Source organism: Athene noctua, chromosome 5 (genome assembly GCF_965140245.1).
Source record: "Athene noctua chromosome 5, bAthNoc1.hap1.1, whole genome shotgun sequence".
Classification (NCBI taxonomy): Eukaryota; Metazoa; Chordata; class Aves; order Strigiformes; family Strigidae; genus Athene; species Athene noctua.
Genome location: NC_134041.1, coordinates 49,965,827 through 49,990,589, shown reverse-complemented (window position 1 = coordinate 49,990,589; position 24,763 = coordinate 49,965,827). Strand labels below are relative to the sequence as shown.

Genomic DNA, 24,763 nt, shown 5'->3' with positions numbered 1-24,763 from the left:
GCCCTCTCCGGGCGCGGCGCCGCTTCCACCGGCCTCTCTGCGCGAGACGACGGCAGCGCCGGCCCCGCCCCCTCTCCCCGGGCCTTTATCGGGGCGGCTACGGCAGCTCCGCGGGCCCAAAGCCTTCCCGCGCGGGGCCGGGAGCGCGGGGCGCGCCGCGCCCCGTCAGCGCCGCGCCCTGATTGGCGGGCGGCGGGCGGGCCGTGCTGTAAGGCGGCCGGCGATTGGCGGGGGGGCAGCCGCGTGCGGGCGCTGCCTGGCTTTGTACACACGCCGGCCCGCTCGGCCCTTTAACAATGGGCGAGGCGGGCGGCGCCGCGTGATGGCGGGGGAGCCCTTGGGACGCCGCGTCGCGCTCAGGTGTCCCGGGCCAGGCCCCGCCGCGGCCGCTGCGTAGGGTGAGTGGCGGCTTCGGCGGGGGGAGCGCTGCCGGCCGCTGTCGAGGCGCGATCGCCCTCCCTCGGGTCCGTGGCCGCCCGCTTCTTCGCGCCCCCCTCGCCCGGTCGTGCCCCGCGGCGGGAGGGGGCGGATTAACGAGCCTCACTTGTGCCCCACATGGCGGCCAGCTGGGCTGGGGGCTTGGGGGGTTCCCGCGGTGCGGGCGGCAGCTGATCGTGTTTAACCGGGAGCGAGCGAGGAAGGGGCGAGGGTGGTTGCTTGTCCCGTCCCGTCCCGTCCCGCCCGCGCTTAGCGAGCGCCGCTTCCTCCCCTCTGCCCAGGCCCTGGCTGCCGCGCCGCCCCGCCGATGGAGCTGGAGGCGCAGTGGTGGACAGGACAGCTGGCTGCCGACATCCACCAAGCGCTTCGCTACAAGGTAGCCCGCCGCGGTGGCGGCGGTTGGGCGGCGGGAGGCGACGGTTGGGCGGCGGGGAGCCCCGGGCGGGCGGTCGAAGGCCGGCGGCCCCAACGGAGGGCCGGCGCCTTTGTGAGGGCTTTAACAATCGGAGCCGGCCCTCCGGAGGGCAGCCGGCGCGGCGGCTTGGAGTGGGGTGGGCAGCGCCTGGGAGGCGGCCGGCGCTCGGCGGGCACTGCCCGCCGGAGTCTTGGTGGAGTTTGCTTTGCTAAACCTCGAAGAACACGGTGTCTTCCCCTCAGTTAATGCTCAGACTGTTTGTCCTCAGTTTTGACAGTTTATCTGACTGACCAGACTGTTCTTTCTCTGCACCTTAGAAAAGCAAAGGGGTCACTGTGTGTGCTTGTTTTTTCTGCTCGGATGTGTAAGTGGGTCCAAGTATAAACTCTGCAGAAAGCTTTGTGATGCTATCGTAATAACGGAAAAAAAACCCACAAAACCCCAAACAAACACACTAGGTGCAGTACGAATAGTAGAGGGTTTAGATAATACTGCTTTGAAGTTGCTTCAACCGACTCAAAGTTGCTGTCTGGAGCTGCTTTCATAATAAAGCACATCTTACGGCCAGAGCTTAAAATCAGTTTACAGTGACTGAAACTACTAAAAATGTGCTTTTGCTGCCTGACAGTAGTTGAGTGGATTATCTTTTTTTCAAGGTGTGACTGCTAAAGCAATGGGAGTTTTTTGCAGGGAGGGGAACACAAGAGGACAAAATAATTTTTTTGCTATCAAAGTTACTGTTACTAAAGCTAAGTTAGTGTTCTGAAAGGTGAATTCTGAAGTTGTTTGTTTGAGTTTTTTTCACTTCAATGGTGTGTTTCAGAACTTTGAATTGTCCTTAAAACTGAAAATTTTGGGTGACTCCATTTCAAATTGATGTCCTCAGACTGTCTTGCTTGAAATTAATTGTACTCAAAATCCTACTTACAGTAAGTAGGCTGCACAGTCTTAACTGATAAATTTATTCATAGTAACAGAAGACAGCACTGCTGTTCTGCTGTATACAAGAGGAGATATTAGCTACTATGGAGGAACCTGGGGAATGTTCTTTCTACCAGTCCAAATTTTGAATTCGAAAAAGATCATACCACAGATTGTTCTCATCCGTGGTGTTGGTTGGACTTTTGTTTTGTGGGGTCTCCCCCAAATCTGAGACGATGTGAGGTTTATGTATGCTTAACTAAATGGCTGAGAGCACACTGTAATCGGTATCAGTGCAACATCAATCAGATCAGACTAAATCAGTCTTTAAACACATGCATGCAGCAAATGTTGACACATGCACGCCCCATTCCTTTTCCTGAGGTTGCTACCTTCAGCTAGCTGTTAGTGCCCTTCTCCAGGAGGCACCTGCAGGAGATCTGGCAGCACTGGAACATGCAAACACTTCAGTACAAAGTCTGATTGCTCAGCCTGAGCTGTAGCAGGAGGGGCTTGAGTTAAGCTATTGGACTTTGTATTGAAGCAGCTGAGGAGCACTCGCATATCCTTGCTGTTACCCTGCTGGGAGGCACAACCTTTGCATTAGAGGTAATACAACAGAAATGGTAAAAGCGAAACTCTTGGTTTCTAGCTGGTTGCCCAATTGAAAGATGTTAAATTTTAAATTATTATACTAATGCTGTGCAGAACCATGTTATTTCTTAGTTCTTGTGTAATACAGCATACAGATTTTGTTCTGTGAAAAGAGGTGCTGAAACAATGGGAGCAGAAGGAAGAGGGAGAAATTCTTTGAAAAATCCATTATAAATTTGAGAATATCAGCTATATTAATCTGATACCAATTCAAGATAAATGATGGTTTTAATAAAATTACATGCTGCTGTTCATCTAGGAGCTGAAGCTGCCCTCCTACAAAGGCCAATCTCCCCAGTTACACCTGAGAAGATACTTTGCAGATCTGATTGCCATTGTGAGCAATCGGTTCAGACTCTGTCCTGCTGCACGACATCTAGCTGTGTATCTGCTGGACCTCTTTATGGATCGTTATGACATATCTATACAGCAGCTGCATGTGGTTGCTCTTTCCTGTTTACTTTTAGCAAGTAAGTATGTAGCACCAAACTTTACAAGGCACCTCTTGATGTGATATGGCAGATAGGGGAAACAAGTGGTTATAAAAGTCAGGCAGATTAGCATATGTCAATTTGGCCCAATTGGTAGAGTCTCTCTTTAGATTCTTGTTTTGAATTCTGTTGGCACCTGATGAAACTGAGGGGAGAAAAGACAATCTGAGGAAAAAGTTATATTTATGCTTGGAAACAAATTATTCTAAGGTGAACTTTCAGAGCTGTACTGTAGGAAAACTGTCTTTCTGAAAACATCTCAAAATAGGTAGATCCAGTCCTGGAAATGAGGAATTTGCATAGCTGTGATAAAGGAAGGAATTAAGCCATATGTAAACTGCACTGCACCCTGCTGATGGTGCTGTGTGGTTCTGGAATACTTCAGATTTCATAAATTTCAATGTTCATTAAGCAAGCTAAGGTTAACATCAATCCTGTATTGTCACATACAAAATGTAATACTGGTGAAATACATTGAATGCACAGTACTCTGAAGACAAAATTGGTTACAAATCCTCATTGTGAACAGTGCTGTTTATATTGACCTCAACTAGATTCTTGTGTGTATCCATCTTCTGACATTTCTGGACCCCTTTTAGATGTCCCCAAAGAAATATGAATGCAGTTTATTGGGATACCTGCTGGCACTTGTTCTTAAACCAGTATATTCTGAGAAACAGGTCCTGGTAGCAGAACTAACTGTTGGGTCTGTTTCTCTGAGTCTGTTTTCGTTTTCTCAGATAAGATAGATTGCATTGTAGCTCTAGGCCCTCTTTGCTAGAAAAGCAGAGCATTGAGGTGTTGGCCATTTTCGGTATACTGCTTCCCCTGTCTCCAATACAGCTATTCAGCAGAACAGTTAAATGAGAAGGGTTATTTCAGATTCTTCTGAAATACTTTGACTGGATGTCACCAGCCAGCAATCTTCTCTTGGCAAAGGATGAGGTGCTGAGTATGAAAACCTTGCCTCAGAAACCAGTGTAATCCATTTAGGAAAATGGATTGGCTTTGACCTAATGCCAGATTTTCAAATTAAATTCTTGTTCTGAAGAGAATTATTAAAAAAAAAAAAAAAATCACCTCTGCCATCTTTCATGGCAAGCTGCAAGTAGAGCTCTGAAAGCCTGGAGTACTCGCTTTTCTGAGAAGCAGTGCATGAATTGGTTCAGAAAGCACAAAACAGAATGCTATTTTAAACTTTTGCCCTGTGTGGCTTAAACAAGCAGTTTAATCAGTGGTGGACAAGTTGGACAAATCATGCTGTGATATATCTGATAAGGTTATAGAAGTAATATGAGAAATTATTATGTGACTCCCAAAGCTTTTATTTCTGCAACTAGAGTATGGGAAACAAACTTACAGACTGGGACTGGTGTTGGATTAAGACCTGCATAAGTACCTCCACTGTTGAAAAAAGCAAACATTCAGTATGTTCAGTTGTGCAAAACTCTCTAAAAATGTGCATTTACAACATATCATGTAGTACTGAATAGAGCGTGTAAGACGGAAAGAATTTGCAATGAAATTGAAATAGCACAACCATATGGCAAACTGTATGGAAATGTGACACTTGTTTCTCTTATTAATGGATTTTCTACATACACAATTTTGCTTCAGGCTAAAAACATACAGGCCTGACAAGTTAAAGTGCAAGGAAGGCTGAAGCTGCTAGCAGTGTTAAAGTTGAAACAGTATGTAGGGCAGTGTGGATTTTCAGTTGCACATTGCTGAAATCCACGTGTTTGAACTGCTGGAGCAGCTTTCCAGCTATCAAATCCAAAACTACCCACCTTAACAGTCATTGAAAGCAGCCACATTGGCTACAGCTCTAGCTACATTCTAATGAGTTTTAGAAACAAAAAGGGGGTGTGGGGGTGGGAGTGTGATTAAAGCCAAATGCTGTGGTGTTGTGTGTGCCAAGTTACATCACAGTGGTATTCTGCTGATGATGGAGACACATTATACAATAATTTAGTGTCAAAAACTTCCATATGCAGTGCCAATGATGTCCTAATACAGCTTCTGCTCCTGGCAACAGGCCTCTTGAGTGCCGGGATGGGAGAACCAACAGGAAACACAACACTGCACAATAGTCTCACAATGTTTGACATTATCTGCTAAAATTTAGTCCTTTATAGTACCTACCCCTTTTTGTTTGTGATGACATCTTCCATGTGAGCTTGAAAGTCTCAAGCTTGTTTGACACAGTAGAACTGAAATATGACCAACACAGACATTAGATACAATGTTTTATAGTTCACTTGTGCTGAACCTTTTTTTCCCCTCCTCTTTCTGTTCACCTGAAGGTAAATTTGAAGAAAAGGAAGACAGTGTTCCCAAACTTGAACAGTTGAACAGCTTGGGTTGTATGACTAACATGAATTTGGTACTAACAAAACAGAATTTACTTCATATGGAATTGTTGTTGCTAGAAACATTTCAGTGGAATTTGTGCCTCCCAACTGCTGCCCATTTCATCGACTATTATCTTTCTATTGCTGTCCATGAGACTGATCTTCATGATGGCTGGCCAATGGTTTGCTTAGAGAAGACTAAGTTATATATGGCAAAATATGCTGATTACTTTCTGGAAGTATCACTACAAGGTGAGTTACATATTTCAGGTAATGACTCCCTTGTTGTCTTGACAGAAAATGTCAAACTTAAACAAATCTTTTCCTTATTCCTTCTTTCTAGATCATGCATTTTTAAATTATGCCCCTTCTTTAGTTGCTACTGCATGTGTAGCTTCTTCAAGGATTATCTTGCGTCTCTCACCAACATGGCCTACCCGACTGCATCATCTTACTGCATACTCCTGGGACTTCCTAGTGCCATGTATTGAGCGACTATTAATGTAAGTTAACAGCAGGGTTTTTTAAAGCCCTTTTCTGCATCTGTTGGTATGCTTAGTTGCTGTTAGCACTGAAAATAAATTTCTTTCTGAATTTCAGTTTTGCTATTCTAAACATACTTAGGTAATATTGTTAGGTAATAACTGTTTTGTTCTTTCCAAAAAAGAAAACCTTATCAGATCTAACCTCTTTCCTGTTCTTTCAACAAACAAACTTCAGCCTTGCATTTCCACTGATCATCTTCTGGCATGCTTTGTGAATCTGTTCAATAGCTTGTTCTCAGTCTCTGTAGTCTGCTTGGAGAGCAAAAAGAGGTAGTGAAGAGTACTGAAGATATCGGAGCTCCTACTTACTCTGAAGACTCTGTGCCTTGGAAGTTCAAGGGATGCTCCAAACAGATGATGGATCAAACATGCAGACTAAGTGGTTAGCTTTGGGGGGAGGAAAAGACTAGGAGGTTATATCTATTTTTGCTGTATCCATTTTTGCACTATAGTGGAAAGATACAGATGACATGAGATGAAAATGCCAACGAATGCAGAGTGAACCTTACTGGGAAGGGATGTTACACAACCAGTTCTTTTATTCTAATCCTTAAGATCAAAATCTATGCCCACCATAACTGCTTTCTTCCTACAGAAGTTTGCTCATGCCCAGATCTAAATACAGTTGTGCTCTGTAGAGGCACAGGAACAGCTGTATCTGGAAGAACAACATCTTCCTTACAAGTGTGACATTATCACCCCGATGGCCTCTTTTGGCTTCACTAATGTGTGTAATGAAAGGAATAGTACCTAAAGCATGTAAGTGCTATTGCAGAAGTGTTTTCAGTATTGCTCTGTAACACTTCGGGGGGGCGGGGGGTATGTGTGAATCCTTTCAGTAATTTTTGCAGTGCACCATAAATAGTTAATCTTTTAGGAAAAACTGGTGAAGGGTTGAACCCCAACTGTCTTGAAGACATCTGCCCTGTATAGGCAGTACCAAAAATCTTGGATGATTTTAAGCCTGACTGAAGTGGGTAGGTGGTACCTGCTTAACCTCGGCATAAGAGCAAGAGTATGTCTAAATACATTTCAGGCAGGTGTAAATCAAAGGGAATTCAGGTGAGGTAAACTAAGGTGGGCTAGTAAAAAGGTGAGAGGAAAAAAAAATTAAAAATGCATTTCCACTCCCCAGAACAGGATCCAATATCAGTATACATATGATCTTTAAGTACTGTAATGTAGATCTTTAAAACCCCTCTGATATCATGTCTTTAAAAACTGTATACTCTTGTTACCCAATTTAAATGAGGTAGAAGCAGCAAGTAAGTTTTCATTTCAGCTTCTGGTAATCTGGCACTTTATAGCAGTATACTAGCAGATTTTATGGCACTGGTAATTTTAGATGCTGTTCTATTGTTTGTATTGTACTTGGCTTTTATCTGCATTTTGTATTGCTATGCAATGAAGTGAAATGCTGAAAAGAAACTGTATCCTAAAGAAACAAATTTTAAAACCTTAGATGATTTTAAAGGGTAGACTAAAATTATTTTCTTTTTTTTTAAAAAAAAAGCTTTGGAAGCTTTCAGACAATTGCACCATTTTTTAGAATGATCTTAAAAGTTTACCCCAAAGAGTTTAAATTATTTTAATATCTATTCTCTTGTATTCTGTCTTCTCAATTTGTTTTAGTGCGCATGATAATGATGTGAAGGAAGCAAACAAGCAAAAAGGACAACATGCTCAGTCTGCCCAGCATACTGTATTTCAGACCCCAGCTCCAACTCCCCAGCAGGCTAATGCTCAACAGCACATACCACAGTATCTCCAAGCTCATCAGTCTTCATTACAGTATCACCATCAGACATCACAGCAGCAAAACTGCCAACAGATATTATCATCTACTCATACAGCATCTTACCAACTTCAGACTTGCCCTGCTGCCTTACAGTCGAGCGTTCAGGCTCGAGGCCATGCACAGACTGGGGCTGCAATGTCACTAGCTGTTCCGCTAGAAGTGAAGCCGTGTGTAAGTGTCTCCTACAACCGGAGTTACCAAGTGAATGGACGATATTCCTGTGTTACTCCCTGCTTTGAGAGGTGATAAGTACAAAATGGCTTTGTGCTTGTTTGTTTGGAGGGGGAAGTTGTGTTGAGGGGAGTTGTTTTGTTTTTTTGTCAAACCTCAAATAAGTTTGAGGGCAACAAATTGAATAAAAAAAGTGTCTTTCCAGAAAAAAGCAACTGGATTGGCAACCAGTACCATAGCTCAAATACAGACTGCAAAAAATAAGCACACGGAACACCCTCTAAAAAGAATGTGTATACCTGTGGGTAATAAGTCCTTACTTTGGCACTCGGAATACTCTGTGCTTCTAACGCGCATCTTTAAAATACTAGTCAAAAGAAAAATAGCTGTGGACTAACTACAGACTTGCCTTTTAATGAAGGAGATATGCAGTATTATTTTGAAGACATTTATGTAATACCACCATACAGTATTAACACTTACTTTAAATTTACTGAAACAAGAATCCACTGAATGCCAGACTTCTCCAGGTGCATGGGGACCACAGGAAAAAACAACTCTCATCTGGCTAGCTCTATACTCTTGCCCCATTTTCAGCACTTGTGTTGGATATTTGCTTTAAGCCAAGACATTTGAGTTAACTGGTATTTTGGCTAGTTTTTAAGTTTTGTACCTCACAGGATAGACACTATGTTTTTGCTTCTCTTCTCCTCCCTATCCTTTTTATGTTTAAAGTAACTCTTTCATACTAACTCAGGGAATTGTCTACTCTTACTTTGTGCTGCTGGTTTGTACACTTAATTGGGTATAACTTGAGGGAGGAAGGTAGAAAGGGAAGAAACTATATCAAGTGGAGCAGCTTTTCTTCAGGGCATCCATCTATATGCGGAGTACCAAAGGGATATGTTAGTGTTCACAGAATATAGATGTGAACTACTACCCAGCAGTGTGGTATTGAGTAATTGAAGAGGGAGCTTCAGCTGAACTTGTACTGTACCAGAACTACTACAGTGGCTGTGATTCCTCTTTTGTACATACACACAAACACATGTGTATTATTAACCAACAGAAAGTATCCTCCAATTGTACTGACAGTATCATACAGAAAAAAGTACAGTTAAATACTTCTAGAAATCCAGTTCTGTCAGGCTTAGTGGAGGGAAATTCTCAGGTAATAGTGGGGCAACTTCTTCTATTTGAGAGTTCTAGAAGAAAATGTGGAGATTTACTCTTATAAATGGGTAGATCAAAAATATATTGCAGAGTGAACTGCTTTATCACAATTAAGGTGCTAATTACATAACTTTATGGAATTACACTATCTCCTGTGGAGTTGTCTGAAGGTAAAGCTTCACTCATCCAACTCTTAAATGAAAATGGTGGTAGAAATATTAATGGAAGATTTATTTTGTTTTAAATACAAGAAAATACCTTTCTCCTGTGGCACAATAGGGGAGGAAGAGGTATGGATGACAGGATTCTTACTACTTTAGAGTATCTTTATTTTCTGTGGGCTCAAGGCTTTTTTGTTTTTTTACCACCTTCTCCCCTGTCTTAGTGGCAGCACTTAAAATTGTGTACCATCTAAGGACACTGAAGTATTGCGAATCTTACAGAGTGTTTTGAAGGCAGGGGCAATTATATATTATCAATATTAAGATGAAGGCTTTATCGCAGGAGACAGGGTCTTACCCTTACATTCAGAATGGAGGACAGCAATGTTCATTCTTTCTGGGGCTGAATTGATGACATGCTACAAAAACCTATTTATTGTTGAGGAGAAGAAATCCTGTTTCTCTTGTTTTTTTGCATAAGTCCCAATTTTTGTTGTGGGCTTTTGTAGCATATATGTGCAAGTCAAGAGGGATAGAAGGGTGAATGAAAGAGATGACCCTCTCTGCTTTATGCTAGAGAATCAACTTTGAAATAGGCATAGTGTGGTCAGTTCTTAATTAAAGTGCAAGTTGGTTTGTTTTTTTTCTCTCTTTTCATCTCTTAATGAGTATTTCCCCATGTCTAAGAGTAGTGTTAAGTAGAGACTTTCCACCTCCTAAGATGCCATGCTTTTTATTCAGCACTGTTACCCATTTAAGAGGGAAGTGGACTTCTTTCTGCTGGTTTCATTTGTTTGCAACGCTATATCCAGGTCCTCAGTGCTCTAACTACCTCTGATACTATGAATGTACAGTCTTCTAATAGGCCATGACTTGAAATAACAGCAGATGCCTGTAGCAATTTTTTCTGTAAAATCTTTAAATCATCTAATTTGTCATCTTAATTTGTGACACAGCAGTATAGACTTTTCTTTTTTGGGGTATTAGTAAACTTATCCCATAGGCATTTGATATATAAAAATTTAACTAATACTTAACACTGGAATTATAATGGGTGGGGGGCTTATTCAGTTAGTTAATACTGCAAAATTACATTTAATAGGGTATTTTTATTTGACTATTTTAAGACATTAGGTCAACTGTAAAAAGATCCACTACATGCTGTTTGTTTCTAATTTATTACCTAGTCTGAGTTTTTTCTGACACTACAGCTGCATAATGACTACAGAGAAAAAGTACACTGAATAGTTTCAATGTTATTTAAAAGGGCTTTACCAGTGTACATTAAAAATACACTGTTCTTACTATTAGAACCAAAATGTGGTTTTTATGGCATAAATAAGAGTGGTGCTTCTAAATGCAAAATGTCCAAAACAATGGAATCTTTGTGAGTGCTATGCATTCAACTTATTTTTAAAAATAAAACTAGTTTTGAGTAAGAAGGCTCCAGTGTGTATTATGCTTTTGTGCGTGTGGTGGTTTTTAAATATGTAAACTGACCCTAATCTGTCTTGCATCATCCCTGTGTATGGGCTGAAGATGTAAGATCTTTCTTCTTTCGCCACCCCTTCCTTTCTGTGACACTATTATAAGCTTCAGGAACACTCTGACTTCACAATTAAAGGAGGGGAGGAAAAAAAAAAAAAGGAAATCATTCAGGAAGGGGCTTTAAAACTAGCTGCACCCATAGCATATGCTAAACATTGTACATGTGTTTAGGGCACAGCTGTAACAAAGAAATCAAGGACAAAAGAACTGTAGCAATTAAAGAGCCCTGGCATGAATTAATTTGGTCTTTCTTTAAAAAAAATAACAACCCAGTGATACTGGCAATCTCATACTTCTAATACTAGAAATCATTTAGTAGACATGGGAATAGCCTTTTGTCAAGAGCTTGTGCTTAGGTTATTTACAGTAGCTGTGAACGCTCAATCATGCTGTGGGCAGCACAAAATCACATGCTGCATCCTAGCAGAAATATTTTCAGATGCTTACAATTTCTGGTAACTGCCCCCCACTAAAAGAAATTCCAGTTCTTCCCAATAATGTGCAATTTAACATCTGTAACAAGGCTATGTGATTATGGCTACAGCTCCAAAAGTTATGTATAGTTACATATAATTTAATTCCTCTAAAGTTAGAAAATGTAACTGTGAGGTCTGTTAGCTGACACCCGTCCATTTAGGTATAAACTCATGATTGTGAAAACCCTTCTAGAGGGCCTAGACATAGAGGGAGAGCAAGCTTTACTCTGTCCCACTGAGGAACACAGGCAGTGCTCCAGTATGATGGTGGTACACATACTACAAGGATACTTTTATCTGGAAAGTTTTGTCTTCACCCTTAGGGCAGCAAACAGTGTATCTAGGCTGTGTCCTTGAAATCTCAATTTTCTGTATTTTTTACTGTTACTACAATATAGGAACTACGCCTGACCTTTGAGTCTCTAACAACTACAAGGACTGGCAGCTACTTTTCACTTCAATAGCTCAGTAGAAGTCTCAACTTCACATTTTAAAGTGAAAGTCTGAGGCTTCTTGTGTTTGCACATAACAAGAAAAGTTTTATCTCTGCTTCCTATGACCCAAGTTCATTATCATAGGAAGATACTTATATTCTTCCTGCATTGCAAACTTAGCTTAAAAGATTAAAGTTAACATTTTAGTGACTGGCACATCACCAGAAATAAAGATTTTTTTGCAACTGTAATACTTCTGTTAAGAATATATAAGCCAGACAGTAATACAGCATTCTCCTTTAATAATTTATCAGCTCTACATTCTGAATGTTCACAGGAACAAAAGTCTCTTGAGTAGATAAGGCCTTATCTGACTGAACACAAGTGTCTAGTCTTACCTGATTACAATGTTGTCAACAGCAATTTTTTAAAAACACTAAGTGGAAATAACAAAATACACATTTTTAGTCCCCATTACAATGATGTTTTATGGCACAGGCACATACATTTCTGACATTTATATTACACATTTTTGCTCCTTCCTTGTAATTAATGTAATAAATCCCTATAACTTCAATAAACAAGACATGCATTCTGACAAAGGAAAGCATTTGCTACTAAACATTAAAAAAACCCTCCCAAAAATCCAATTTATGACTGAATAATTAAAGAGTAACTATACAGAAAGTAACCCCTGGTTTTAACAATTCTCAGTGCAAGGAACAATGCGGGCTTCTGCTGCCAGTCCCACCAAAAGAAGGCAGTAGACTTAAGGAAGACTTACAGATGTTAAAACTGCAAAAATGAGATTCAGTATATAATGTTCATACTCATCAATGCAAGTCAGTTAAACTGTTATCATACCTATGAGCTGGAACCTGCATTATAAAGCTGTTTAGAAATACTACTTGCTTTTCTTTGGACATGTGAGTTTACTAACCTGAACCAACAAGATAAGAGATTACATCCGCAGAACAACACATTAAACCTCTTTTTTAAAGGAAAGTATGCATTTTCCATATTCTGTGAATTATTTAAAAGACCATCATAAGACTATATATTCTGTAGGAATTTCTTCATGCTAATCAGTCATTTATTACTAGATTTACAGCCCTAAGAATGCCCATTTATAGTATATTCCACAGATAACATATAGTTAGATTCTTCCTATAACAACATGGCACACTGGCTTATTTCTTGTGGTACTGAAAAGATGTGTTACAGTCTTGCTACTTTTTGCAGCCAAAAAGATTAATTTCCTAGTTTTCATTCCTTACCTAGATGACTGTTGTAGGTCCCTTCCAACTGAAATATTCTAGTTATCTTATTACATGAGAGGTAAGCAACAGTAACTTTGTTTTAAACATCATAATTTAACTAAAGGATACTTATTCATGACTGATCAAAGAAATTAAGTAGACCCACAAAACCAAAATATTTGGATATGGATGAAAATACACATCAAGAGAAAATTCTTTGTTGGGAATTTCTGAAAAACTAGTGCTGGTTTGATATACAGCTTCAATTACTAACTGCAAAATGCAGTTATGGCATCTGGATATGGTATCTGGTAACAGCAAAAAAAAAAAATTACAGCTGTAACTGCAACTTGGAAGGATTACTTAAGAGAAAAAAATTGTTACATAACTTTATCAATAAATGTTCTCTATTTAAAATCTTTTCACGTATAAAACATGCTCTACTATATGTGAAATGCTTGTAGTTTAAATGAAGCATTTTACAATTACCTTTTATGAACTCAATCTGGTAACCAAGCTCTTGTATTGGATTATTTTCTCCTTCAACACTTTTTTCTACACATCTTCAGATATCTAGGTATTTTTATCATATTTAAGAAAACAAACGTATGTAAAGCGTGACTTGGACTTTTTCAGAAAATTAAAATACACGATTCATTAGAAGTAACAAAGTCATTGTATGTGTATTGACACATTGGCACAGTTATACTATGGATGTTTAATACTTGAGCCCATCAGACTGGGTACTTTTAAAACTTATCCTCCTTTCAGTTTGACCTACAGGTTTATTAATGGGACTCCACAGCAGAAGTGCAGATGATGCATCTGCCAGCACAACATTATGGAAAGATTTTGCCAAATGTTGTTCTGCTTTACCCTTTTCTACAGTGGTCAACTATACACACATTTGCATTCCAACCATCTATCAACTATGTTACTCGGAGAAAAGTTTTCTAGTCAGTTTGTTTGTTTTTAAAATATTGACAACAGTAATGCTTTGCTCAGTGTTGCAGTATGTTTAGATGCATAGATGTTGCAGGAGGGTAAATGGCACTCCAGATGGCATCACTGCAGATCTCCAGAGATGGAAAAATTCTTCAGAAATGTCACAGAGACTGAGTTTCCAGAGAAAGTGCTGTTATTTTGGAGAGCAGTTCTACGCTTCTGGCCTTGCATCGTATCTTGTTGCTCGTATCTTAGTGCATGTTCACTGTGGCACAATAAGGACAATCTCCAAGGACTTGGATATTCCATACCCTTCTAGCAGAGATTATGAATACCCAGAAGACTATCTTCATTGACAGATGAAGGAGTGGGTGTGTATCCTTGCATCTAAAAGTGCTGAATGACAGATGTGAAAATGGATAAGATCCTACTGGGGAACAGGTTGTCTACTACCAGAAGAGTCCCTATCAGACTTCCTATACCCAGGTTCAGATTATGTGCTCCAAATGGATCCTCCCTCCACACAGTAATAGTTGTAAATCTGTTTTGAGAATTTCTTGTAAAGTCTCCTAAGAATTAGGAGAACTAATTGTAAAGAGGTAACAAGCATGCAGCAGTTACCACCTAGAAGACACCACAACAGCTAAAATACATCAATAATTTTCTCCACTTCCTTGATCAATTAGACTGTGAGACACAAAAGTAACGTGGAAGCACTTCTATCACCATGCTCTCTTTAAGTATGCTGCCTGTTTTGTTTGTTTCCAGAAGCCATTCCCTGTTTATATATATTCCTGTTTATACTTATGTTAGTACATGCATTTTTTTATATTTAACAGGAAACCATTCTGTCTCCCTGCTGATTTAATTCCATATTCTTACATTCTCCCCATTGACAAAGCAGGCAGCATTCTGGAGGGGATAAAAATGTATCAAACTACCTGTAATGTAATCCCTTGCAATACAGATCCATTAAGAGATTCCAAGAGAGTTAGTTCAAATGCCATCTTTTGCCCTGTATCAACATAAAATAGGTATCAGCAATGATGTATACTTCAGTGGAAAAGAAGCTTCCTTCCATACTTGCACTAAGACTACAGAACAGATTTAAAGCAACGTTTTCTTCTGCAACCTTTTACAAATGGTTCTCTTTGCTTTGAAATGTAGTACAGGACATCTCTGCATAGAGTCTTTCATATGTCAAAAGAGTAATTATAGCACAAATTACAGCTCTCTCAAATACTGCTGTATGTTAAAAAAATAGGATTAAAGGCATCAACTTTCTTAAATATTTAATTTTACCTCACGTACAACTGACTCGTGACTGCACTGTCACACTGAAAAAGTTGGTATGGCTTAAAGAAGAATCTAAAAAAGCAAACAGCAGAGGGGTGCAAACTAATAGGACAGACAGGATAAAATCGGTGTTCTTATTCATCCCTCCATCACTTAATAAAAGAAAAACAAGGAACATTTAGTGGAACTGAAAGGCAATGTATTTAAATACAAAATCAACTAGAACAAATTATCACAGCTTTCAATGAGGGCAAGAGCTTTAGCAGGATTTTCAAGAGATTAGCATTTACATAGCTGATTAAATCATTCAGGATTTAAGCCAAATACTAATGGAGGTAAGGAAGAAATATCTCTTAATGCAAATTAGTCAATAAGTGTCTATGACAGGATTTCTTACACCTTCCACTTAGCAGATCTGACTAAATGCAGAAAACAGAGGACTTTCCTAGACTTGATACAGTAAAGCAGTTACTTTTCAATAAATATTTATGCTATAATGTATTGTCTATTTGATTCTGCTAAGCACTTTATATGCTGTATGCTTTTCTTAGGCACAGAAGTAAAAATGTGCAAACTGTTATTGAAGACTTGCTTCTAAAACAGACATTCCCAAAAGCACCCATGCTTTTTTCCCCAAAATAATGAAAATATTTACAAAAGAGAACTGCATGTTGTTCTTGTTTCCCACAGCCAAACTGATGCAATACTATATGCAAAAGTGTAAACTGTTTACCAGAAATTCTGTCCCCTCTCTGTAATAGTTTTTCTCTCCTAGGTACAAAAAAATATGTGTTTTTAGGAGAATCCTTTTCTTCTTCTGCCCCACACATTTCCTCTAGAGCTCTTGGAGGAAAGAGATGCCAGGGTTTGCATAACTCATCTTGAAAGGTCTCCTGGAGCTGTATTATTAATGGTTATTTCCATACACAGATTTGCCTATCATAGCAAATCATGTAGTTTGTATTTAGCTAGCAATTAAAGATTTTACTTTTTTTCCTCTCTGTAAAGCAAATAATTATTCTCCAAGAATGTAAATGACTTTATAACAGATTGTTTCAGTAATCTCCCACCTCATTTATTGTTTATTATGCAATTTTTACTTCTGATATCCCCTAAATATTAAGATAATTTTTATCCAGTGTGTTTCATCCATGAGGTATTAAAGATACAAGTCAAGAAAAAAGGAACTACAAAAATAAAAATGTATGTAAATAGAGTATGCACATAATAAGTAATACTGAACCACGATACATATTATTTTAAAACTATGTATAGGAATTACGACAAAAATTACACTCTACTGGATTAGCTTCCATAGCCACTACCAGCAAGTTATCAATTACAGTATTAAATTGTGAGTCAAAGACTAATTCAACAAGTTCTCTTTTTTTTTTTTAAACTGGATGCTAAAAAATAAATTCATACTTATTTGAGTTAGAATAAACATCCAATAGCTCTTGTGGCAGATTCAGCACCTTTAATACAATTAATTACTTAAACTCTTCTTCCTTGGTTGTTAAAACCACAAGTTATTACTTTTTCTGTTTGGAAATTGTGCTTTAGGTTTCTTTTAAAAATACCTGCTCTTTGAAGAACTGTTTATTTTTAGTGTCCTATAAACTAAAACATACAAATTACTTTGATTTGTAATTTCAAAGCCTGACTACAAACAAAAATCATGTAGGTAAATACCACCATGTGCTCCAAGGCATTAATCCATCCTATTTTGCAATTCTTAATGAATAAACATACCTACTAATCTGATACTCAATTTAAATTATTTTGAACTATTGTCAGTGGATGATATCTGAGGTTTGATTGTTACAACAATGGTTAAAAATTGTAGTATCTTTAAAATTTTGTCCATCACACACTTATGTAGTAAATAGCTGTCTTATTCAAGGTGTATCCAAGTAAAACCTGTGCTATAATCACAGGGAAGTATTTCTGCTCACAGGTCTGCATTACATAAAATTACTTTAATACAGTATAAGAGATGGTATTTAAGGTATTATCATATCTAATGATATTGTATCTAATTATCATATTTAAGGTATATCATATGACAGAAAAGGAAATAATAATTGTTTATATCTTCCTCAAAGGATTCCACTAAGTTCTGGAAAAGGACACCAACACTTGAAGAGAAAAACAGTAGGACTTCTCGCAGGACACATCCTCTGTCAAATTCTCTTAGGAAACAAGTCTTTTGCTAGCCTTCTAGACTAGAGAAGAGAAATCTTGTAATGATGCACTTAAACATTAAAATCTAAGGATCTTGTAAAATGAAACTGACTTTGTAGTGTCAGGTTTACAGTTGGACTTGATGATCTTAAGCCTCTTTTCCAACCTAAATGATTCTGTGATTCTATTCTATGATGTTAAGACCTTCAATAGTCTGCAATTCACTTTCCACAATTCTATTCAAACTGATAAAGGTAATTTAAAGGAAACTGTAAAATAACTGATTAAAAACTTTATTGCAAACAGCTATATTCTAAATATTCCTTAATTCACTCTTTTCTCCCAAACTTCCTACTGTGTATGTTCTCATGATAGGCATCAACTATAGCTGAATGCAGAGTCTGGAGCTTGAACAGAATAATCCAAATATTGTGACTGAACTTCCTATTCTCTGATCTGTATTACTCAGACTTCATTTCAGTTTCTCCTTCAGGGTAACAACCCAACCCAGGTTGCTGTCAAGACAGAAAACATCAAGACAAAAGTCTTGACAAGGGGTCCAGAGCTCAAAGAGAAAAAAAGATCAAAACTTTAAAATATTATAGAAGCAGAGATGTCAGGTTCTGGTTACACAGGTAAAGCAGCCCTTTTCTTTAAACATACTAGTGGTTTTCTGCCATCTGCTGATCTTTCAGGTCCCTCTGTTACCTAGCAGTTTACTCATAAGATATTCAATGGATGAGTAGGCAACTCATCTAGCTGCTTCTTCTGGCATCTGCACATGCAATTACATATCTTTGAAGTTACTAGAACTTCAAAAATCCAAAGCTCTTCAAGTAAGCATCCAATAAATAGCCCTGTGCACAGCTGTCAGTGATAGTGCAAGCATGTGTGGATACATATGCTTACAAGAAAGGTCTAAAATAATTTTATAATGCCTGTAATGACAATAACTGAAAGTAGTTACTCAGGAAATTATTTGCAAAAGGTCACCATGCTACAAAGGGTTTGAGAACTGAGATAACAGATACCTCATATTATCAGTATATTTTATGTCTGTTGTTTATACCTAATTATCAATATTTGTGTCAGTTGTTTATACCAATCATTATCACAGGCTTTATTTCCATTTAAGTTTACTGTATGACTTGGGAATCCACACCATTTTTTTCTGGCCCCAAAGGGCAACAAGAAAAAAAACAAATGCTGGCAAGAAACTCTACAAAAAAATCTCCATAAAAAAGGACCTTAACAGCTAATAACTCGCAGAATACACCCATCCTCTGCATTAAACAGTTTAAGAACCGAGAATGTAATTGCTAATCTTGGCATAAAGACAGAGTATTATGAAAATATTTATTACTAAAAAAATCCCTAATTTATTAATTTAATGAACTGGGAAGCTTCAGAAATATTTGGAAGAAAAATTTACAAGAAAGCTTGCATTCTAGAGACAAACTGATAAATACAGAGTGGTACCAACAGCCTATCAGTGTCTGCACAACAAGAGCATATCCAACAGGGGGTCCTACACTAGCAGATATTTCCACACCAAAAAACAATTCCAGGAAGCTGAATCTTGAGAAACTTAAACTGGATGCACATGACAGAAATAAAACATTGTGAATAACTAATTATTAGGGACAACTTTTCTAGGTGTGTAAGAGATACTCCATTGTGATATCCAATTCTTAAAATGACTAGCTGAAAGAAGAGCTATAAGACTTTTTAATGAAGGAAAAGACAGAACTTGGTATCAGTTGGCTTGTTGAAAAAAATTAACCCAGAACTTCAACAGGGAAAAAAAAAAAGTCAAGTCCGTTGGGAAATTTCTAATTGTAGCTGAAAAGTTTATCACCTCAGAGAACCCAGAATTTTTCCAAACCCAGAAACATTTAAACGGAATAAGGTCCATACTACTTTAGTGTAGATGCCTTTGCTGATTCTTGCTCTGCCTCAGAGCTTCATCTCATGATAAATTGTGGCAGCTCGTTGTGAGTGCTTACAATGTTTCAAGGTGTATACAGTCCTATCCACAAAGAATGTGTGAGAAGTCTTTCAGTCTACAAAAATGAGCATTGCTAGGTGCAGTATCTAATCAAAATTTAAGTATTCAACTACATTTTAAAGCTTTTAGTCAGAGCTTCACTTCAAGGAGATGTAAATTGAGGGAAAAATAGTTTATTTTGTTCAAAGTATCACAGTATCTAGCCCTAATACTTATGAGTAAAATTTTGCAAGCTATAATAAATTTCTTATTGGATTTGGATCACATAATTTGTACCATTAACTAATATATCTAATATGCTTCTAATTACCATTAATCCAAATGTGCTGAAAGTATACATAGATAGATAGCATATACAGATATGAATCAGCACCTAAACTGATAATGAATTCTCTGCTACATAAGCATATAAAGGAACAGGAAAGTTGAGTTCAGATAATACAAAAAAAGTCAGATACTAATACAATTTGTCACATATAAGTCAAAACAAAGGCTGTATCTGAAATACTAAATTCCTGAAATACTGTATGTGTTATTTCGCTATAAACAGAGATACTTGAAAATAGCAGGTTTAACTATCTGAAGTTGTAAATTGCAACAGCTGGAAGCATTTACACTTTTTAATATCTTCTTCAGTAACAAAGTTAAATTATTCTTGCAGCTGTTCAAGACAAAATTATTTTGCAATACCTTGTTCCTTGGATCCTGCATACCATGAGAGAATGCAAGAGCAAGGCTGGAGGAGGATTTTACAAATTATTACAAAATAACTTTTTTTAATTAACCTTTACAGCCTTTGCATAAATTTTCTCAAGACTTCTGATAATATATCTTTCTGACTAGCACCAATATCATAAGCATATGCTAGTTTGTGGCTTATCTGAGCAGAAATTATTTATCAGGCCAAACTGTAGTATCTTTTGGTTGTAAACAAACCTATTTTTTTTACTGGAGTGAACTTTTGAAAGTAAAAGAATACATTCATGCTTATTCTACTTCCCTTGTTGTACTTGAAAACGTACATAAATATTTTTTCTGCATCACAAAAAAATCATCTAAGAAGTGACTAACTGCCCTTTTCTAATGAGTAGTACTGTAAATTGTCTTGCAAAACAATTTAATTTTTCACTGAATTATCAGATACCTACTATCCCCATTACAATTACTAGATGCACCAGATGTAGAGAGCACAAGCAGATGAACCATAGAGGATATGCAGCACAAATCCAACACACTGCCCACACATCAGAATTGCAGCCTGTATTCTCTAGAGTTAATCTGCATACATGCAATAAACCTAATACGTCCAGAACATCCCAGAGTTACTGAGCATGCACATGTGTACACCCTGGAAAGGACAGAACCTTTATCCCAGTCTCAGAAGTGACCTTTATGTAACTGCAGCAAAACATACAGCTTTCTTAATTTGGTTTTATTATTTTGGTACAAGACCTAATCTCAGGCAACAGTTCTGCACTGGGCTTTTAAATAACTGTGATAACTACTTAAGTTTGTTCTGATTCTTTGCTTTTATCTAGTAAACATTTTTTAAAACATAATTAGCCTTAACTCAGTGCCTGCTATTTGTAATCTTGAAGCCAAAGAACTTGCATGAAAAATATTAATAGTATCTACAAGTACCCCATCTCCTAACACAGTACAGCCAATATGTATTTTCTTCTAGAAATCATGTAAAAATGTGCTATCAAAATCTGCTAAATATTACCATAATCAATTCCATCATATATGAATACTCAGGATATTTGCAATCAAGCTCAACTGCTTTGGCCCATTCAATAAGTTAATGTGTAACTGCGACATCAAATTCCAGTGGCTATTTTTGCATTTATACTTCTTGGCACATTAAAATAAAAACATCTAGCATTAACTGCAGAATATTTAAAGGAACAAATGTTTATTGCATCAGAAATTTCTTATGGCATGTATGATTTTTAGAACGCATTTCCAATTCTGACAGATTAATCAGGTTATCTGATTTAATATTATAATCAAATAGGAAGCACTAAGAAACCCTAAATCATCATACAAACATTTCCCACAGTTCTGAGCATGAAATCCTAATAGATGATAGTCCTGAAAAAAATCTACAGTTCATTACCACCTGCATCAAGCAGAATTTATCAGCTGAGAAAAAGGTGCTACAGAAAAGCACTTCCTTCATCAGCTGCCCATAATAAAGCAAGCATGAGTTTGCCTGACATCAAAGGATGTAGTTTCTCTTTTTCATCTAGAAAGGTACAATTAAGTCAAAATTTGCTGACAGAAGAGAAAGCCATAAAATTGTGTGTGTATATATTTTTTAAATATGTTTGAAAGGTCACCCTCCTCTCCTCCAAATGAAGCAAAACTCCCACTTAATTTTAAGTGACCATAGCAACTACATGGATTTCAAACAAAATTTACACTTTGCTGCCTCACAGGCATAGTACCTCACCTGCTTATCAGCCATTCATATGTTAAAATGCATGTGCTTAAGTATTTTCCTGAAGGAGGATGCTTTCTTGAATTCAGAGTTAATGGAGGGGAAAAATTCAATTCTCTAATACCTCCAGAAAACATATAATTCACAAACAACTACTTAAGAAGTAGAGGTCAGTATTGGCAGCCTGTTAGATCAGAGTTCAGAGAGGATTTTTTTGGGGGAAAAAAGACTTATCCCTTGGTGTCTCCTTTCAGGATAAAGAGGATGGTGTTCAGAACCCAACCCAGACTTCATTTGCTTCTTTTAAGCTATCACCTGCTATAGCTGGAACAAAACTACAGAGGATACTTCTACTACGAAGCATGTTACTTTCACTTGAAAGAATTTTCTTAAAAACTTCAAGAAGAAAAATTTTGTTATCTCCATAATCCTTATAGGTCTCCCTAAGAATCCCTAGGGGAAAAAGCAGTCTTAACAAACACAGACTACTACAGAACTCTATGAGGCAAAGGAAATGACTTGGACTGAAATCTATTATACACATCTTGAAATGACTTCTCATAGATGGAAGCTTTCATAAAAACACTGCTGCAGGAGAGACCCAGGTCATTAAGTCCAATACTTTATTATCATAAGCAAATATGTCATATAAACAATTTCATCAAATTGCTCTGAAACTTGGGTCTGACAAGATTTAAAGCTTGCAAGTTGTGTCTATGAACTTAAACATACTCATGGACATTTGTTCTTACACCAATGCTGTCTTTTATTTTAAATCAGTCTTCCCTTTTCCGTGTTTCTCTTCCTGCACCACTTAAATAAAGCAACTACAGAAGAGCTGCACAGCTATTCCCCCATCACATGTGTAGGAGCATGTGCTTCAATAAGCAATGCTAAAGATGGGAAGGGGAAGTTGCAGCCACCTCAACCCCCTCAGCAAATTCCTCTCTGACCACAACTGCTCCCAGATACTCATTTCTGCTCAGAAGAGTTGTCTGTTCTCACAACCAGCAATTTCCAGCATTCTGATAAACCAGTTCTGTTCTGTGCTCATCTTTCTTAAACACACACAGAGCTGAAATTCTGGAATACACATTATTCTATTTGGAATACACATTATTCCAAAAGGGTTCTCAAATGGTGTCTCTTATAATGGAGAAAAGGGGAAATGAAAAGTGCCTCATCTACCCTGCTACAAATTAAGACACTTGAAGGAGAAAAATCCTCTATGTCCTGAACAAACAAGAGAAAACACAAATTGTCTGTAATACTGATAGAATGAACTAAAGAAAAGGAATTTCCAAGCAAAATCCTTACACTAATACAGATTAATGGTCTAACAATCTAACTGTTCCTAACATAGGGCTGGATAACATTTAATATTCCTTCACAGAATTCATTCGTGTTTGTTTCAGAAGTTTGTAAAAATTAATTCAAAGAAGGCTACACACATCTTAGAAATGAACCCATTAAGTCTTTCCAGGTTACAAAGCAATCCAAAACTGAAGTGATTTGTAGGAATACACTCAAGCTAATTTAACATAATTTCCATTGGATACTTACAAAAATGTAGCCCTATTAACTTGGGCTTCAGCATATCTCTAACAGGACAGTCACCTAGTGAATACTAAGGTAGGTAATATTCATGGAATTCTATACTGCAAAGTATATTGCTTTCAATACTAGGGATATAAGGTTCAAAATTAGTTTAATAGGCCTAAGCTGCAGATCATATCTTTAAATTATGACATAAACACAATCAATTTGCACAACATGCCTATTAGTAACATAACACCCCCTATGTCTCAATTTGTATGTTTAACTTGCAGATCACAGCTAAACTCTTTCAATACATCTTGGTTTTTAACATCATTATTGGTAAGGGCTAAGAATTTTGGTCCACCTTTTCTGATTACAATTTTCATAGCATCTGGGCACAACCTTACATGTGATTATTCCGTAACACCTCCTTAATAAAGGAGCAGTAAACCATTTCAATACCAAAGAGCAGAAAGATGTATCAGCAACAGCATTAGCCACTTTGGCATTACAGTTATTTGACCTCTAAATTCTTTTCAAAGTCACTGTCCAGAGCACAGTTATATTTTATAAATGCACCCCACACACGCATTTTTTCAGCATTAATGACTTTTTAATGGATGAAAATGCATTTTCATAACTAAGTCATGAAAAGATCTGCACCATTATGTATGAGTGCCATTACCCAGCAGCAAATTTTTCTCAGCAATGATTTTAGATCATTTTAGATGACTGAGGAATAAAAACCTGAAATTTCAAATTACTGAAAAATATTCAGGCTTATTATGGATTTCGCTGAGTGCTTCTGTGTGATAACATATCCACTTAGTGACAGTTATTTTAAGGTCTACTTTTTATTCAGATCTTAATACATTTAATGTATGATTACTGATACCGTACATCTGTTATGAACTACTATGTGATACTAACACACTAGTATTCTTAAAATATATTAAATTTATTAACTAGGTTTGTAATTTGATTTTTTTAAAGTTTATATCCGTTGAACTAATCACACTCCTGTCATTCAGTTATTGATAGAATCTCTTATGTTCTCAATTCTTGAGGACAGATATCAGCCTCCTACTGGCAACAGTATTTCTCTGAATCTTAAAGAGAGTTATACGGAGACCATACATGGAAGAGATATTACAAAGTAAATTAGATAACTTTTAGCTACCAAATTGATCTGAATGTTAAGCTAATGATTAATATCTCATGAATATCAGATATCACTCTAAAAATTAACTGTAAGGAAGACACTGATGTGCTGGAGACTTTCTTTCCATTTAAAAATATTTTTATAAAATACTTGTAGCTTATGACCTTTGTTTCTTCTCCTCTCTTCACATCTTTTGTTGTAGAAAATGTAAGGGCAGAACAAACTACCAAGTACAAGAAATTACAAGAATACTCTGTCATGATATTTCTTTTTGCCCACAAATTTCTGTATAATCACAGAATCAGAATCACATAAGCCACACACTTTAGGATGGTTCTGGAATGGATC

At 37.6% G+C, this 24,763-nt stretch overlaps 1 protein-coding gene and 1 long non-coding RNA gene across 3 annotated transcripts; one reads left to right on the top strand and one right to left on the bottom strand.

Annotated features, from left to right (window-relative positions):
* Positions 1-277: 277 nt before the first annotated feature.
* CCNJ (cyclin J) lies at positions 278-10,493 on the top strand. Of its 2 annotated transcripts, none has more exons than XM_074907500.1 (6): positions 278-398; positions 720-814; positions 2,688-2,898; positions 5,226-5,525; positions 5,650-5,776; positions 7,451-10,493. In XM_074907500.1, the coding sequence occupies exons 2-6, from the start codon at positions 746-748 to the stop codon at positions 7,860-7,862; spliced, it is 1,119 nt and encodes a 372-aa protein (XP_074763601.1). In that variant the 5' UTR covers positions 278-398; positions 720-745; the 3' UTR covers positions 7,863-10,493. The 2 variants fall into 2 exon arrangements, with proteins under 2 accessions (XP_074763601.1, XP_074763600.1); XM_074907499.1 differs by having other exon boundaries at positions 5,617-5,776.
* A 1,371-nt stretch (positions 10,494-11,864) lies between these two features.
* LOC141961020 (uncharacterized) lies at positions 11,865-14,800 on the bottom strand. Its single transcript, XR_012633725.1, has 2 exons — positions 14,725-14,800; positions 11,865-14,179 (listed from the first exon to the last, which is right to left on the bottom strand). It is a non-coding gene; the product is annotated as an uncharacterized LOC141961020 (long non-coding RNA).
* Positions 14,801-24,763: the final 9,963 nt, after the last annotated feature.

Bases quoted from the DNA above. Each gene is read 5' to 3' on its own strand.
- CCNJ (XM_074907499.1), top strand. From the start codon at position 746: ATGGAGCTGGAGGCGCAGTGGTGGACAGGACAGCTGGCTGCCGACATC. The intron at 815-2,687 runs GTAGCCCGCCGC...CTGTTCATCTAG, and splicing joins ACCAAGCGCTTCGCTACAAG to GAGCTGAAGCTGCCCTCCTA. The intron at 2,899-5,225 runs GTAAGTATGTAG...GTTCACCTGAAG, and splicing joins TTCCTGTTTACTTTTAGCAA to GTAAATTTGAAGAAAAGGAA.